The sequence below is a fragment of the Piliocolobus tephrosceles genome, chromosome 11, assembly GCF_002776525.5.
Source record: "Piliocolobus tephrosceles isolate RC106 chromosome 11, ASM277652v3, whole genome shotgun sequence".
Lineage (NCBI taxonomy): Eukaryota > Metazoa > Chordata > Mammalia > Primates > Cercopithecidae > Piliocolobus > Piliocolobus tephrosceles.
Genome location: NC_045444.1, coordinates 92,227,002 through 92,244,757, shown reverse-complemented (window position 1 = coordinate 92,244,757; position 17,756 = coordinate 92,227,002). Strand labels below are relative to the sequence as shown.

Sequence of the window (17,756 nt, the reverse complement as noted above, 5' to 3'; positions counted from 1 at the left end):
AAGAGACTAATTCCTTTGGCTTCAGGTGTGGTCCCCTGTAAAAATGCAATTATTGGAGGAAGTAGCCATGCGGCATCTGTGTGAAGGAATCTGACCCATGCTTTTCTGAAGAAGGCGTTGATGGACGAAGGGGTAGAGAAAGTGTAAGGATGCCAGAGAAGAAAAGGGGACACCAAGAGAGGGGGAAGGTGCAGAAAGGGGAGTTGGGAGGTTGGAGACAAACTGCACCTGGCAGAAAGGCAGATGAGTGGTGACCAGCTCCTCCACAGAGAAAGAGGTGGAGACCATGGCCACATCAGGAGGGGCAGAGCCAGAAAGCAGTGATGGGCTTGTGGGCCCAGGGCCCCTGTAAACACTAATATGGGGCTCACGCTCTTGGACCACAGCTGGCCAAGGCAAATGAGGTATCTCTGGGGCTCCTTTGACACATCCATGCAGACCCCATCTAGGTCCTAATAACTACCATCTCACTCTCAATGACAGCTGTGGGACTGCCCCAGAGAAGCCATGGGGAAGCCCACACCAGTCCCTGAAATCCTCATTCCTGTTCTAGCAGGCCCTGGGTGGCAGTAAGAAAACACAAAGAGACAAAAAGGTTCTTTGTGCTTAAATGAAGCTTCAATAACTAGCAGGCTTTGGAGAATGAGACTTTGGTCAAGGCTGCCCCTGCTCAAGGCTTTCTGCACACCCATCATTACTGGAGCTGGCTGCTCTTTAATAAGTTGTGGGGAAGTCCAGTCCAGGCTTCCTGTTAGTGAGTCCTGCTGCTAGAAAAAGAAACTGGTATTGCTGAAAGCCATGGCTTTCATGATAGTATACTATCATTCCAATTCTGGAGCAGAGCCTTTGTTTTTGGGAATGTTCATGATATTCAAAGGATTTAATTTTGCACAAGTACACACAGAAGACAAAACAAGGCAGTGTGTGTGTGTATGTGTGTGTGTGTGTGTCAGAGAGAGAGAGATGTACTCTAGTTCATCCAGATCTCAACTCATGCTGCTTTCCTTCCTGAGTTAAATACTCATGCCTCATGCCCAGGAGGCAATGGCCCTGGATTTTTGGCAAGGTCAGAGAAAGCCCACACAGGATCTATATAGCCACAGACACTCAGTTATGTTCAAAGTCAAAGCCACTTTATTATGATCCTTTTCTCTTAGCACACCATAGAAATGAGGGCAGTGCTTTTGCTAGAAATGGTGTTTGGACTGACAGGTCTCTGGGCTTCTCCTCCACCCACCATTCCTTGCTACTGGCCCCTGTGGGGGCCTATAAACACCCCACTAGAAAACCCCCTCACTGCCTAGTGCCTTTCCTTTGGGTATTGCAGCCCCAAACTTCTTCAGAAGGAAGTCCACAAGGTCTGCTCCTCTCAGGGCCAGAGTAGAGGCCTGGGGTCCAAGGCCTCTCAAATTTGAGACTTTTTCTTGGCGTGTAGGTTTACCTCTGGCTGCTGGAATAGTTTAGTCTGCAGCACAATACTGCATACTGACCGTAAGGGATATTTTTTACATAAATTTTTTAGTAGAAAACATAAATATATAACAACAAGGCACAGCACAGGCACTCTTTGAAGAAACCAAGTGGAACTCATTAATCATGGAGAACAGGACTCTCTGCCTGCTGAACCCAGGGACAGAATAAACTCCAGTGACACAGCCGCCACAGCTCTGGGGAGAAGCCACTTAGAGCCAGGTTCATATTCCCCATAAGTTGGCAGTTTAAAAAAAGAAAGTTCTGAAGAAACACTCCCTGAGTTTAAAATTCTCTTCAGCTAAAAGTGCCCAAGGTCTTCTCTTGCAAGCAACACACCCACTGTAGAGAAAGAGAGATCGGCATAGAGATCACGTGGGTTGGGCAAATGTGGCAGGGGCTCTACAGCCAGGATGTCCACTAGTTTCTGCTATGCTCTCAAGCAGGGACAGGTTCATTTTAAATGGCAAACCTCAGCCATTTATAGCACCTACTAAAATGAAAACAGGGATGTGTTTGACCCAGAAATTCTATCCTTTGTAAAACACGTGCCCAAAGAAGCAATTTGAAGGATGTTCATTGCAGTATTGTTTATAATAGTAAAAAACAAACAAAACAACAACAACAACAACAAAAAAACTAGACACAATCTGAACGCTCGTCAACAGGGGAGCAGTTAATACACTCTGGCATATCAACACAATATAGAATGCTATGCTGCAGATATAAAGGATGGGGTAGATGCATTGGTATGTACTGAATTACTCTCAAGATGTCAAATGAAGCAAGTCATCCAATATAGTAAGCAAACATTATGCTACCATTTACACAAAACTAAATGAAACCAAACTAAACCCCAGCTTAACCAAACCACATAACTCAACATGAACACACATGTTTGTAAAGGTATAAAACAAGGCCTGGAAACATACTCCTCAAACCATTCTTCATAGTTACCTCTGGGGAGGCAACTGGGATTGGTCAACAATGAAATCAACTTTTGCTTTTTCTGTATTATTGTACTTTCTGAGCATGTTTAACTTGTGAGTTAAAGAAACCCAGCCAGTTACTATAAAGTCCCCCACCAGCAACCTCCCTGTATCATCAGTATCAATAAGCTCTCAAGCAATGAAACTCTGAGAAAAGAGGTTTTCCCACAGAACAGTCCTCCTCCAGTACCTCTGTTGTTGACCCTTCAAGTGGTTTTTCCTATTTCTTGGTCCAATGCCCACGAGACTTTAGCTTTTGGGGGCTCTCAGGGGTCAGTGACAGAAAAGGCCAAGAACAACTGTTTTACCCAGTAGAAAGGAGATGATTCCAGGTCTCTTATCCACTGGGATTGGGGCAAGAATGGCTTCGGCTTGGTTGTACGGAAGCAGCTAGATTCTCCACTGTTCCATACCATGCTAAATAAGGTTTTGCTCTTGGTGATTTCCCAAATCTTGTCTCTCTTCAGTGTTTAGGTTTGGGTCCAAACAGAACACCTCCAAGCAGTCAAGGCAAACATACTCTGGCCCAGGCTTGTGGCCTGAAGACCCCTAAGGGTGTGGGTTTCTGATTGTATCTGACCTCGATACATACTGTGGTGCACCTGATCTGTGTCAGGCTTAATTAAATCCTACACTATTCCTAGCTGCTAATTTATTTGTATAAGGTGATTCTTTTCCCTGCTGATTGTAAGATCATCAGCTGGTGTTCCCCTCACTGCCCCCCTCCCACCCGCCCGCCCTTTTCTCTGGTTGGATTTGTTTTGTGTTTTCTTTGGGCTGTCACTAAAGTGGATGAAAGGCAAATTACAGCTGTGAGAGCCCCAGCGCTCTGCACAATTAAAGAGAAAAAACAAGCCTTCACCTACAGATCTGCAGTTTGGCTCAGATGTGTAGCCCACAATGCAGGCAAATCAAAACTTCAGGATGTAGCTCTTTTCATCAGAGATTACAGAAAGGCCACACATTTGTGCAGAACAACTGCAGAGGCCGTGAAGACGGGTGAGGAAAATAAACACTGTGCCACATCAGCTTGGCTGGGCTTCAGTTATCTGAGCTAGGAGGGCAGTGGGTGGAGAGAGAACACACACTAAAACCATCACAAAGAACCAGGTAGGAGCAGAAACAGACAAGCCTAGGCCTTGACATCTGGTATATATGATCCGTGGAAACACAATTTCTGAACATTTATGCTTGGGCTATACATGAAATGCCACACTGAGGAGTGTTTGGTGGTATCAGTGCCGTTTGACATCTAAGATTGGAGTCGTAACAGTCCTTGCCCTTTTAGGGGGAGTAAGTACCCTTAAAATAAGTCTTGGGACTAGAACCAAGGTGGGAAACTTCCCAAAGGTGGCTCCAAAAACAGTAATGCCAACAAAGCATAAGTGATGGCTAATTTAGTTCAGTCTGGCACGTTTGGTCCCAGGTCAGCTCAAGGAAATGTTGACTGAGCCTCGGTCTTTGTTTGAAATAAACACTTTTGAGATGTTTTATTTCATTCTTTACTAATGGGAACAAATGGCTTTGAGGAAAGCCAAATGTTATTTAGACAAAAGGGGTAATTGAGCTTGTCACTGGGGAAACAAAAAATGCTGTGATCACAGACATTCTACTTTATTCTCCTGCAAAGGACAGATAGTGACATCTATACTGAACCATCTGTACTAACAGAACTTCCAGTAAGATCTAAAAACCGGAAACCTGTCTCCTTTTAGCAGCACTTGGACAGGTTTTACAGCTGTAAAAAGCACTCCTTTCTGGATCTGGGTTTGGATAGGAAGAAAACCAGGACTCTGGCAGAAATAGGATCTTCTGAACACGTGCATTTTCTCAGGACCTTTAAGGATGGTTCTCAGACCCCTGAGGAGGGCTCCCAGGTTATCAGAAGGCCTCTGATAAATCCCATGAATAGGGGTGGTGGGAAATCCTATCTGCAACTAGGATTACTGTGACCTCTTCTTGACCACTATCTAGAAACCACGAACTGCTGGGAGGCTGCCTTTCCTAGATTTTCCCCCACTCCACCCAACCCAGTCCCCCTCTGATAGAAATATTTTATATAAGTAAGTCGCCATCCAAAGAGGAGGACCAAAGAAAAATACTCATCAAGAAAGACCTGGCCTTCTGAGTAAGTTTCTCCAAGTGCCTCTCCTCAAAGTTTTATAGTGTTCCTTTCATAAAATGTCCCACTCTGAAAGCTCCATGTCCACCGTCATCATCTAATTATCTTCATTACCTGTTCAAAAATGAAGTCTAGAATATCTTTCAGCCCTGAACATGCTACAAGTTCCCGTTTAGTCTGGGAAAGTGCTCGTAAATGGGAGATTCACATCCCTGTGGAAGTAATAATCGGGTAGGTGAGGGGTAAGATGTCACTGCTGCTTCTTCAAAGGAAGTGATCTGTCTCCGCAGAGCTGAGTACAGGATTCAGCTTAGCTGGTACCACTCCCCCGGAGCCCTTTGAAAGTAGAATCTAATCTCCAGGGATTTGTCATCAAGAGAAATTTTGTGGAATCTCATTTAGCAATTTAGCACTTAGCAACTTTTGCAAAATCCCACACCAATCATAAAAGTTGTCTCAGCTGCACAAATTGGATAAAAATCCTAACAAGCAGTAATAAAAATAAAAAGAAGGAAAAGTTGGCATTCAGCCTCAAGGAGAAAACCCACCTACCTCCCACAGAAATGCCCTGTAGCTCAGAAGGTGATGTGTAAACTTTGGAAGCATTGGTTTGCTCAAAGCCTACATTTCAACTTTGTTCTCACAGGCAAAGGGAAAAGAAACCTCAGATGTTTGTATAAAAATATCATCATTTTATTATATTCCACACAATACATTTTCAAATAATTTCCAACATCCACAAGTTATTTTGACACACAGGCAACTGCGCAACGCAAGGGGTGTCACAGTAATAAGGAGAGGAATAAGAATAGGAAGTAAAAATCTTTAGGTTTTCTTGTTTCATTGTTGTTCTTTGGTAATTTTCGATTATTTAGGTGTTTGCCTGCTAGTTTCATTTTAAAGACAGGGTCTTCTTAAAGATAGGCTATCAACTTCAGAAATATTACTGTATTTCCTATTCAATTCTGGCTTTAATCCCAAAAATGTGGGACAAGGGAAAAGACAATTTTACTTTATCTTCAGCATCCAGTTTTGTCAATGACAATGCTGATTTTTTTGTTTCCTTTTTCTGCCTTCGCCAGGAACTAAGTGATGGCAATTGCTAGCATAATATCAAGGAAGGGGAGTTCAACCCAGAAATAAGGGCTTCCCTCCTGAAGGTGTTGACATAAAACCTCTACTAAGGCAAAAGCTTTATCAGCCCGAGCTAGGCCTTCAACTCATTCATTCATTCATTCATTCGTATTTTAATAGTTGCTATCGTCTCTTTGTCTTCTGAGAAGCAACTCGAAACACATGCATGCATGCATTCGCCTGTCCAGTCTATTTTTCTTAGAAGAGAGTGACCCTTCCCTCCCTCCATGAAATACAGAATTTTGCTTTTTAAAGCTGCGAAGCATGGCATTTTACAGAAGAGCTGACCTTTTAGCATAGTACCTGGATAACACTATGAAAATTGCCAGGGTAGACAGAGCAAAGGCAGAAGTTGTGGGGTGGGGAGAGACAGAGAAGGTGACGTCCTCAGCTGAAGTGTGAAGGGTTCACAAAGATTAGAGCAGTCTCATATTCTCAACTAAGGCATGTACATAACGATGCCACTTGGGGCATCAGATAAAGATACAGAAAGTTCATAAAGTTGTTGTCATCTTCTGTTACAGAAGGGGAATCACCAGGGTATATGGTAACTCAGTCGGTCACTACACTGGCTGCATTTTCCAGATATAATTTCTCGACGCCACACCTCTATGGGGCGCCTACAGGAATGTCAATCGTTTTACAAGCATGCCTGGCCTCAAATGCATGACTGGATGTGGACGGCCGAGATAAAAGCCCTTAATGAGTGGCATATTAGTCATCACATGGTACCCTGGGCTGATCCCCTCCCCACTCCCCGTTTCTTTCTCCGTCTTCAGCTGAGGTAGGACACTTCTTGAAATCTCAAGGTAGCACATGCTCTAGCCTTTCATCTTGTCTTTTCTTGGCAGGGCTGCTATGGTTGAGACGGAGTAGCTCTTTGAAATAGAATAAGAGTGGGAGAGCACTATTCTTTCGGGAGGATGAAATGAACCAGATGAGAAAGTTGAGTGTGTGTGCTGAAGGGACGTATCTGGATATTGTGAAAGAATGCTGAAAGTCTCTCCCAAGCAGCCAAAGGAAAAAAAAAAAAAATCATTAGTATTTTGTTCTCAGAAGGAACTCGGAGGCTTTTGGCCCAGGCAAACTTCTTTGGAGTGAATTTTATACCTCCCCAGTGGATTTTTAGCAGGAAGGTAAAAAATAAATGCTCCCAAGGCTGAGCCCTCGTACACTGAGATTCTTAAAATTTGCATTTTCTATCAATGAAATTGACTTCATTATTTAATCTGTCCTTTGTACAGTATCATTAGCAACTTCTCTCTTACATCCCGTTCCCCTTGTTGCTTCAAGAAGACACATGAGCAGCAATGGTTACATCTTCATTAGACCTTCTCTGTAACGATGCAGCAAGATCTGGATATGCCAGGCCAGCCTACAAGGGCCTATTTGCCAGATGCTATGAATGCTTTAAGGGGCAGCACATTGGTACACTTCAAAATTGATTACTTTCTATTCTCTCATAATATTTAAATAAGTCAGGTGGACAGCCTTACATTTTAGTGGCTATAGATTCAGGCACACATTAACACCATGAAAGGAAAGCAGATGATCCCCTTTTCCCCCATATTTTACAACTGCTATTACAACAACCAATATAATACCAAAGTATACGGTTTTTAACCTTCGTACTCAACCCCATCATAGGTTGGGCCCAATAACCACCCTGGGTGAGGAGACAACATTTCAGTTCTTCCCTCTCCTCCCTTCTCTCATCCACCTCCTCCTGCTCTCAACTTAAATAGACTACTGTTTTTCCTACATCAGTCCCAGACTTGTTATTCTCTATGACTTATTCCAAGATTGGACATAACTGATAAAAGCTAAACATTCATTATGAGCTTCTCTTTTATAAGGCAACATGAGACAGATTTGCTTCAGGGCTGGAGAGGTGGTTCCGCACACACCCAGTGGCTGTTATCTTGACATTTCAAAGACACCAGAAGACAAGGGGGTCTTGTCTGAGTGTGCTAGGGGAACCTTCTCTTGGGTCAGGTGGGTTGGGGATGGGGATAGGGATGGGAGAGGCCACACTGCATCCCATGTGGTCTCTATTTCTTTAGGTACCTGGAGATGATAATGGCAGCCAACAGAAACCCAGCCAGAGCTAGATAAGGCAACAAAAAGCTTCAATCTCTTCTCCAAGTAAACAAAACTTGTACAGTATATTATTTTCCTGTAAAATGTACCCCAGGAGAAGTAACACAAGAGTTAAAGGGGCCCTCTCTGAACACTCACCCGCCCCCCCACAAACACACACACAATGAACCAGCCTCTCTCTCACACACCTACACACAGACAGCTATTCACACACGCACATGTCTACTATGTACATACACACAGATCCAGGCTTCCCCTCACGTCTCCTGGCAGACTGTCCACTGAGAGGAGGTATGGGATAAGGCAAGGGGAAAAAACAAGCGAACCAGTCTCTGGAACAAAACCAGCTGAGCCTTGAGTTGTGGAGTGCTTGGGGGTGGATCTCTTCGGATAGTCCAAGATGCAGCATTAGAGTTGGGTTTGTTGGTTTGGAATCAACAAAAAGGAAAAAGAAAAACCAAAAACCAAAATGAACCCAAGGAGGATGGTTGGGATTGATGAGTGCTCAGGGTTGGGGACCTGGGAGAGAGATGTCTGAGAGTTCGCACAGAAACTAGGCGAGGAGAAAAAAGTGCAAAATCGAGGCAACGTGTTTGCAGTCTTTCTCGTTTGTTTTGGGTGCTGTTCTTGCTTCGGCCCTCAGCAGTGCGAGCCACGGTCTTGCTCTAGCTTAATGGTTAGGGTGGGCTCCACCGCCAGAGGGGCCCCGTTGGTGTAGTGGGAGGTTTTGTAGGTGATGGAGTGATCAGTCTTCTTGGCCGCATAGCGGAACCGGTGGTAGTGGAGCACCAGGGCCAGCGCGACGGAGACCAGCACCAGCACGGCGCCCCCGGCGGCCATTACGTAATACCAGTAGGCTGGGATGGGCTGCACGGGCACCGTGTCCACTGTGGGCTCGGTCCCTGGCAGGAGGGTGCCCCCTGGTGGAGAGACACAGAAGAGTGTTGCTAGGCTGAGAGCATGCAGACTAATCAAAAGACTAATTAAAAAAAAAAAAAGAAAGAAAGAAACACACGCATGCTTTGGGACGTACAGGGAAGGGGATAGGGGACTAAGGTGGTACTCAGTCCTTGGCACCTGCCAAGCACTTCTCAACGATTGCATTATTTCCTACTTACCCCCTTGGGAGGTAGCTACTGTCAGACCCATTTTACAGATGAGGAAACAGAGGCAGAGAGAGGTTAAATTAAGTGGTTATACAGCTAGTTAAATAGTAAATATGGGATTCAACCGAGAATGGTAGGATTACACATCTCTTTTCTTTCTGTTTAACCACAATTACTTTATAATATATGGAAGCATTATAATTCTCTCTCCCTCCATCTCCCTCTCTCTCTCACACACACACATACACATACACAAATACATACAAGTAAATGATGCTGACATGACTTCCGAGATTCAGTGAGGCAGATTTCCTGAGTGGTGGAAACACCATATTTGGTCTGGCTGGCCAGCATTCTCAGCAACAATGTATTAATTAGGCTGGCTAGACTTGAAGGTAAATTCCACTTTGGCTTGCCAAGGCTTCTGTGCCCATTGAAATTAGCCTGGTCTTGCCTAAACAGGTCAATCACCACTGTTAAGTCATGACTAATGCATCCTCATCTTTTTAATTGGATGGAGGATTTTTAAAAGCAGATTGGAAGGGAAGTTGCAACAAAAAATGTGGGCACAAAATAACAGAGGGTATGTGAGAGCGAGAGTGAGTGAGACAGAGGGAGGGAGATCATTCTTAATGACAGAAAAGACAGAGCAGGGAAGAGAAGCTGGCAGAGTATTTAGAAGGCAACCACGTTCACTGGCCGCCGCTGGTTGCCATGGAGATGATGTAGTAGATTTAAGCCCAGGGTAACTCTGGGGAAAGACTGGCTGGAGTCCCACTCGATGCAAAGCAGTGTTACAACTTGATTCTCCCAAAGATTTACATCAGATGAGAATCTGGCCCAGAAAGGGACTAGGAGTTTTTGAGCTTGCCAAAACCAGACATGATCTTTACTTCTGAAAAATGATATATGCTTCTCCTATGAAAAATGCCTCCCTAGCTGCTTGCATTAAGCCAGAAAGATGCATCCTCTCTACTCATGGGGTGCCCCAGGAGGGGGAGCCATTGGTGGGAAGTGCTGCTGGCTCCTTCATACATTGGTGGTCCCCCTCTGCTCAAGATGCAGACGGGGCTCATTTATATTTTCATGCCTCCTTCCACTACCCACCCTGAGATTCAGAGTTCCTTAAGTAGAGGAACTCACTCTCATCAGGAGGAATTTGCTCTCATCCATACCTAAGGGTTTATACAAAGAAGGCACTCAATAAATGCTTGGTGAATCAAACACGGAACTGAGGCTAAGACTCCTATTTCTGAGTCGGTGTTCTCTAATTCCTGCAGCCTGAACATCAGAACTCTTCTCTTTGATTTGGGGAATAGGTGAGAGGTGGGTCAGACCTTCTAATGTCGTCTCAGAAGTGATAGAAAAATGAGAACATGTTTCTTGGAAAATATTCCAAAGCCTGCTCAGCTTCCTAGCTCTTAATCACTGCTTTCTCCTGCTGTTGGAGTCCCCTTCTGCTAGGGTGCAGGTTCATTGGTACCGCTTGGGTGACCAGAAGTCCCACAGCATTGGCAGAGCTTTGACAAGGATGTGTTGCTCTGCACACACTTTGACAGCCACATCCACATCCCCTGGAGTAGAAATGACCCCAGAATCCCAGGATCCCTTGAATGTCCCTTTCTACATCTTCATCTTCTCCCACCTTATTGCCTACCCTCTTTGTCTTTGTCCCCAAACTAATTCTGTCTTTTATTAGTTTCATTACCATAGCAGAGAAAGGCCTCTCTCTCTCATATTTGTGGCCATGGTGGAAATTATGCATAGAATCAGAGAGGAAAAGAAGGCAAGGTGCTGGAAATGGCTCCTTGAAATGGCCAGCTTGCAAGTCACAGTGAACTGGTGTCAACTCATTATTCAGGTCACTAAGAAGATCTGCTGCCTGGCAACCATCCTGCTGCTGGATTTTTGACATGAGCTCACAAAAATGCACAGGAAACATTCAAGTGTTAAGGGATGCCCCCGGAGTTCCTCAGAGACATCCCTCCTCTCCCCAGAGGGTATCCTGGGGTTTGTCTCTGATTTTCATGTGGCTCCATAGTGAGGGCCATCCTCTAATGAGGCTGCAGCTCACCCATCAAGAAAAGGGAGGTGATAAATCCCCAGGGATTAGCTTTCCCTCGAAGAAGTACCTGACCAGACCACAAAGGTTGGAGCACAAATTTTTGTCAAGCAGAACATGGCCACAACTACCCACATTCCCTCCATCACTACATCATCTTTGTTCAAAAGTGTGCTTTCCTTCAGCCAAAATGCTGGTTTCCAACACAAAATACACCACCCACGGCTTAAAGTGCTCAGGCTGGAGAAGGAGGAAGTCTTCATGCTCCTCTTACAGTGTTTCTTATGATAAGAGACAGTGTTAGGGCACAATGGAGAGAATCAAGGGCACCTGCTGGAGCAAGGTGAAATCCTAGTACATGGATTACATATTTAGAATCAGAGACACAGACATAGTCTCTCAGAATCCTGCTCTACTTGAAAGACAAATTCTACTTTAGGTAAGACCCTCTTCTCCTTCTCTACCTATCCTTCTCTCTCCTGAAATTATCAACATATAGAAAACTTCAGTGACAAAATCTATTTGGGGGACATTATACTGGCTCCTTAAACATTTTCTTTGGGCATTTGTCTGGAGAAATGAAAAATAGTACTATATGAATTCATGCTTTTAATGTTGAAAGGTTAGAAATAACATTAATGTTAGAAAAGAGAGCATACGACTAGCAACCTCTTCCTGATCCCCTACAAGCCACTCTTGGTTGACTTGCAGTTGGGTTTAAAAGTTTCTCAGAACATTCACCAGCTAAGGAGACTCAACTCCAAAGGCATGTGGAGTGTGCTGGTTTAGAATCTGGCTCTGTTCTAGCCTCTCTGAGGCTGTATGTTAATGAGGCTGTGGTTTGCCAACCAGAGAAAAGGAAGATGATAAATCAATAGGGGTTAAATTCACACCCAAAGCACCTTCCCAGATAACAGCAGCAATCCAATGAATGCCAGATGGACGGATGAATGGATAGGTGGATGGATAAATGGATGGATGGCATAGAGGAATATATGTGGACCAATGATAAGACTCCGGGGAAAATGTTGATGACCTACTGGTACTTCCCTGGATAGTTATTTTCAGAAAGTGCTATAGATTTTGCTAGCTCATATGGCATCTCGTCGGGAAATTAGAAAAAGGCGCCCACTTCAGGCGGCTGTCACCTGCACCAGATGCCCGAATTGTTGAGTTGTGCAATTTTAGCTTCACTTGCCCCTTCAGCCATCTGGGGTGATTGAGCCATTGCTTGACAAAAAAGGAACCTGGGCTAGGTGGGTGAAAGTGGAGGTGAGAATTCAGCCTTGCCTGGAGTTGGTTGATCTGTTGACCTGAATTTTCTCTTTGATTGATCTAATTTCCACCACTTACTCGATGTCTTTTTTCAACTGGAAAATGCTTTCAATTCCTGAACTATTTTTCATTAATTCCCGCCCCAAATTCTCTACCAAAGTTTTCCCATTGTGTGAGTTAATGAGAAACAGATATTTAAATAGTCAATAACTCAACTCCAAGTGCATTTGCAAGGTTGCACAGGCTCCCATCTGTAAAAGTTCTGAGTCCCCTAGAGAAAAGCAATGCAAACACAAAGAATTTGAATTTTGAAAAACACTAAAGTTTGAGAAACCAGGCATGGGAGAAAATAAGAAAAACAATCACACATGAGGTAGTGTCCCTGTCATTCCTATCTGCAAATAGGGTTACTGAATTAATATGCAATTGGGAAACATGTCTGTAACAACGGCTACCCTGAGTGGACATTTCCTTCTATGGGCTTCACATGAATCATTTTGTTTATTCCTCATGGCCCTCCAAAGGGAGACCTGAGAGCTTGAGAGGACAAGTGATTTCTCCTGGTTTCCTTGGAGGATAATTGTGGAGAAGGGCAGAGCAGCACTCAGTGAAACCCGAGAGATGGCCCAGGGTCCTCTGAGGACCTGTACACTGCTAGCAAGTGGCAGAGTCATGGCTGGAACCCGGTGGACAAAATCCCAGCCTGTGATCTAACCCAGGGGTCAGCTCACTGTGGCCTGTGGGCCAAATCCAGCCCACTGCCTGTTTGTGTAAATCAAGTTTTGTTGGAACACAGACACCCTCATTTGTTTACATATTGCTTATGGATGCTTTTATGCCACAATGGCAGAGCTGAGTACTTGCAACAGAGACTGTATGTCTTATACAACCCAAGATATTTACTGTCTGGCCTTTTACAGAACAAGTTTGCAGATTCCTTGCTCTAACCAAGTAGGGAGGCAAGAGGAAACAGTCCTCTTCCTTTCTGCCTCCTATTTCTGTCTGAACCTGTCTGAGGATTGGCGTGTCTCAGTCAAGTCAGTTTCTCACTGAATCACTGAAATGAGAAAGCATATACTATAGCTGCATTTACAAAATGTCATCTGGACCTGGGGGAGTCACCCAGGTTTCCAAAAGAAGTGTTTTGAAAGACGCCAAGGGTAAGCCTTCTCTCTCTCTCTTTCTAAAAAGGCTCTCACTGCATGTCAGAATTGTTTCAGGACTGGCCTGTCTGCACAGTCCTTTCTGTACAGGTTAAAAATGAAGTGCTGGTGAAGGAACATTTCAGATAAAAGGTTTATTTAATTTGTGAGATTAAACAAACAGAAAAAGGTTGGCTCCTCTAGATAAGTTTACAGAAGATAGTAGAAGAATGTGGTCACGCCCTCTGGTGTGTTTGGAAAAAAGACGCACAAGAACAAAGGCATCCCTGAGAAATGACTCTTTCCATCTGCCTATAAGCATGGTGTGGCGGGAGGTGCCGGGATGTTTTCAGTAAGTTGGCAGAAACCATGTGGATTGCTCCCACATCTAGAGGCATTTTTAAATGCCTCCGAATTCAGATCTCTGACTGGCTGAAGTCTCGGACGCTTTACACTCTTTGGTGGCACTTACGCTACTTTCTGTAAAGTGAGTCTTGTCCCTGTGTTCTTGGAGGGAAAAGTTGGTGAAAAACATTTTCTTCCACCCCTAGATAAGCTGTCCTTGACAGTTGTTTACATGAGTGGTAAACTGATGGAGAGGGGACGTGTCAGGCCTCTGTAGCAGGAGAGGCAGCATGCTCCAGCGAACCTCACAAAGAACACCTCCGTGTCCCCCGGGGAAGGATGACCGCCAAGTGGTTACCCGCTTCACACATCTGATCTCCATGCTTTCTTGTTCAGCAACACCTAGCCTTAATCTGGCAGCTGGAGACATAAGGGGGTGGGGGCAAGGAGGAGGATTCACACACTACAGCTGCCTATCTGGAACCCTGGCAGGGGTTAGGGACACTTCTCTGCTTTTCATCAGATGGTTATGTGCAAACCATTTAACCTTCTCTGCATCTCAGAAGTGCTTCTAGGAGAAGGACGCATGGGAGGAAGGGAGTCCAGGGAGAAAGGGAATATGAGGCCAGGCCCTGGGATGGGGGACCTTACCCTGGCAGACAAAGCCTTGGGAGGCAGGCAATAGAGGGTGAGGGTGGGAATGGGAAAGGAGAGATGACGGTGCAAAATGCAGAGATCGGCCAGTTGGCACCAAAGAAACAGAACTTAAAGCCTGAGGAATAGAGTCAAATGCCAGCCAGCATTACTCCAAAATGGGCCTCTCTTACTACTGCTCCCCTCTATGCCCAAGAGACAGCTGTGGATGTGTACCTTCTCCTGGTTTTGTCTGGATGAGAACTGTGGAGGACTGCAGAAAGGCACCTAGGGAGACCCAAGAAATGGGGCCCTGGACCTCAGGAATGGTTTGAGTCATAAACCCGACATTCCCAGCCGAAACAGGAGACACTGACGTTCCTTTTTAGCAACCACTAGCGTAAGACAGTCATTCTGAATCCTTCCCTCTGACAGCCACCTTCCACAGGTGCACCCAGCTGGGATTTCCATGAGTCTCTCACAGGTAGGGCATCAGATCGTCTCTCTGCCCCTGCTTTGCTCAGATCCCACAGCCTCTAACACGAACAAAAACTCTTGCCTCCAAGGTGAGCTGCTAAAAATAATCACCTGGTCAAGAACCCCAGAACTCTGATTATGGGCTTTATATATTTTTACTGGCTTCTTTATTGTTCTTTTTTCTTTTATTGAAAAAAGAAAGTATTGGGTAAGAGGAAATATCCATCACCTTAATTACACCACTTTTCGGTTCTTTCTTCCCCCTCTATACACACGATTTTTCATTTACTGAAGCTCAAATCCTAGAAAAAGATACATGACGGCACCATGTTTATAGCCACTGCTTTAAACAAGAAAAGAAAAGAAAAGAATGCACACCCAGGCTACATTGTTTAAAATGTGACTCATAACAACCACAAAAAAGAGTCTTTTTAAAAAATCACATGACAACACACAGTTTATTCATTCTCTCTTCTCTTTCTCTCTTCTCAACACAGATCTCTTTTTCTTCCAAGCTTTTTCTTCATTACTGACTCACATCCTGGTACACAATGTGTGTGTGTGTGTGTGTCTGTGTGTGTGTGTGTATGTGTGTATATATACACACACACAGCAGAAAACACAGGATGATTTAAATTTTAAAAAATATTGCATGGCAAAAAATCAGTAAGAGGCGGAAAACGAAAGATACTTCAAAATATAAAAGATCGAGATCATCTAATAACTGCAGGTCCAAAGACCACTTTTACTGTATTTCCCTAGAGATTTTCCTATACATTGATTGCTCCTAAAGAATGTGATTACTTCTGTTGCATGATTAATTTATAAAGGAAAAGAAAAACACTCCAATTTGAAAAACGTACTAATAATGTAAATGATAGGTTAGTAGTGTTTCAACATCAACTTTCCATACCTTGCCTGCCCAAACCTGATTTCTCTGTTTCCATTTTTTTTGAGTGAAAAGGCTGATTTTACGCCCTGATCAAGAGAGGACTCCTGCTGTCCTGACCATAAGAGGAATAGTATATGAGTCACTAGGTTAGATGGAACACACAGCCCCCTCCTCTCTCAAACAGAAAAGTTTGCTGGCACAGAGTTGCATGCTGTGGTCAAGCGGGGCTCAGCCAGAAAGGAGATACCCATGGCACTAGGTTCATCTGGTTACTAATTCAGATCTCCCTGTAAAACGTGCCAAGGTGAATGAAATTCTCCATTTCCAGTTCAGATTCTGTTCTTTACTGTGTCCATTGGCCAAGTTTCTGCTCCCTAAGCCTCGGTTTCTTCTTCCCAAAGATGCTTGCCATCCTCCAGAATGAAAGCCATGGCTCAATCCATACAACTTGTGCACTGACTTTGCTTAGCCTCAAAGCGGCCCACTAGGAGCACCCTGGAAATTCTTACCTTCAAGTTACTAAGCCCTGTGTTTATTTTGGCTAAATGAGCCCTGCCGCTCAGATGAGATTTTATGTATATATTTTTTACAAGAGAGCATGACTGGCCTGTGAAGCCTCATGGTAAGCACAGTTTCAAGGAGAGTGCACGTGCCCTGGTCTGCTTATTCTCTTACGGAAGTGAAACACTTAGCACTTAGCCACTGTACTTGTCAGTCATGGCCTGACACGGTGCGCACACAAAACAGTGTCTGCAGCAGCTACTGGCACGTCTTTACCCAGCCTTTCTGGGAGCTGTGAGTCTCCATAACCCAAAGAGAGTCAGGTGAAACAACATCCACAGGTTTCACTTCACCAACATAAGCATTACCTTGGGTCCTGAAGGTTAGAACTCGAATTCGACTGTCATCCAAGTCGTTCAGTTTGGCTCTCAGCTTTCCTCCAGTACTTTGGATTTACATTAACATAAACCTCACCCCTAGAGAGCACCAGTGTATGCACATGAATACTCTTAATACTTTTAGAACTGTGGGACAGGGAGTGGGCATGGGGTTCAGGGACACGAGGAAGGGTAAGAAAGGAAATATATTCTATGTCGGTCTGCCATTCCCCTGTCGTCTGCAGCTTTGTTCCTCACTGGCTGTCTTAGAGCTGATGAGTGGCAAATTGGGTGAGATGATTTGGAGTCAGGGAGCACATCTAGGTGGCAAACCAGGAATTCATCTCTTTCTAGCCCAGAGCTGGACAGATTAATGAGTGTGAAGATAACTAGTCTAGACGTCAGATATAAAAATGGCTGCCCTGATCTCTGCAATGCTGCCACTTGTAGGGGTAAGCCCAGCCAGTACAAAGAGGGCACAGCAATCCTCACAATTGCTGGCATCAAACACGTCATGAAGAACCCCCATCATTCAGTGAGGGTGTTTCTGTGTGTGCTTTTACACTCAAGCCAACTGCAGTGATGCATTTAGAGTGGCTCCTAAATGTTTGGCATTAGAAACCAGTGTGGGAACTTCAGCAGTGTCAGCTAACAGGACTGCAAAGAGGGAAAAATGTAAAATCTGCTGCATTGTAACAGCACAAACGACATTGCCATCACCCAAGGCTGGAGGCCTTTTTTTTTTTTTTTTTTTTTTGAACCTGGATAAGGCAAGCATCCCCAATTCTTCTTGCTTTGCTCTGCTCTCTCTTTGCTTTCTTGGGGGAGAACACATCCTTTCTGATTTTCAGTCCTGCATTTAAAGTGCTCTAGCTCCAGCCATCGAATGCACCTCCTTATTCCCTTGACTGGACACCAGGTCCTAAATCTGGCAACTCTTCCTCCTGAGGCTACCACTTCTGTGTCTCTTTCCTAACTTCCTTCCCTCACAAGCGGACTGCCACCATACCTCACTGAGGGTTAACTGAGACTGCTGCCTTGGTACCCTGGAACTGGAAAGAAGCCATCTTCAGGCTAAGATAAATCATTGCCACCTCATTTCACTTTTAATTTACACTGACTTTTTTTTTT

At 44.5% G+C, this 17,756-nt stretch overlaps 1 protein-coding gene across 2 annotated transcripts in view; it reads right to left on the bottom strand.

Annotated features, from left to right (window-relative positions):
• Nucleotides 1-5,252: 5,252 nt before the first annotated feature.
• The window catches only part of NRP2 (neuropilin 2), a 97,138-nt gene continuing 84,634 nt past the window's right edge, over nucleotides 5,253-17,756 (bottom strand). For both annotated transcript variants that reach the window (XM_023219362.2, XM_023219372.2), the window contains exon 16: nucleotides 5,253-8,735. In XM_023219362.2, the coding sequence (XP_023075130.1) occupies nucleotides 8,455-8,735 (281 nt within the window). In that variant the 3' untranslated portion in view covers nucleotides 5,253-8,454. The remainder of the gene's footprint in view (nucleotides 8,736-17,756) is intronic.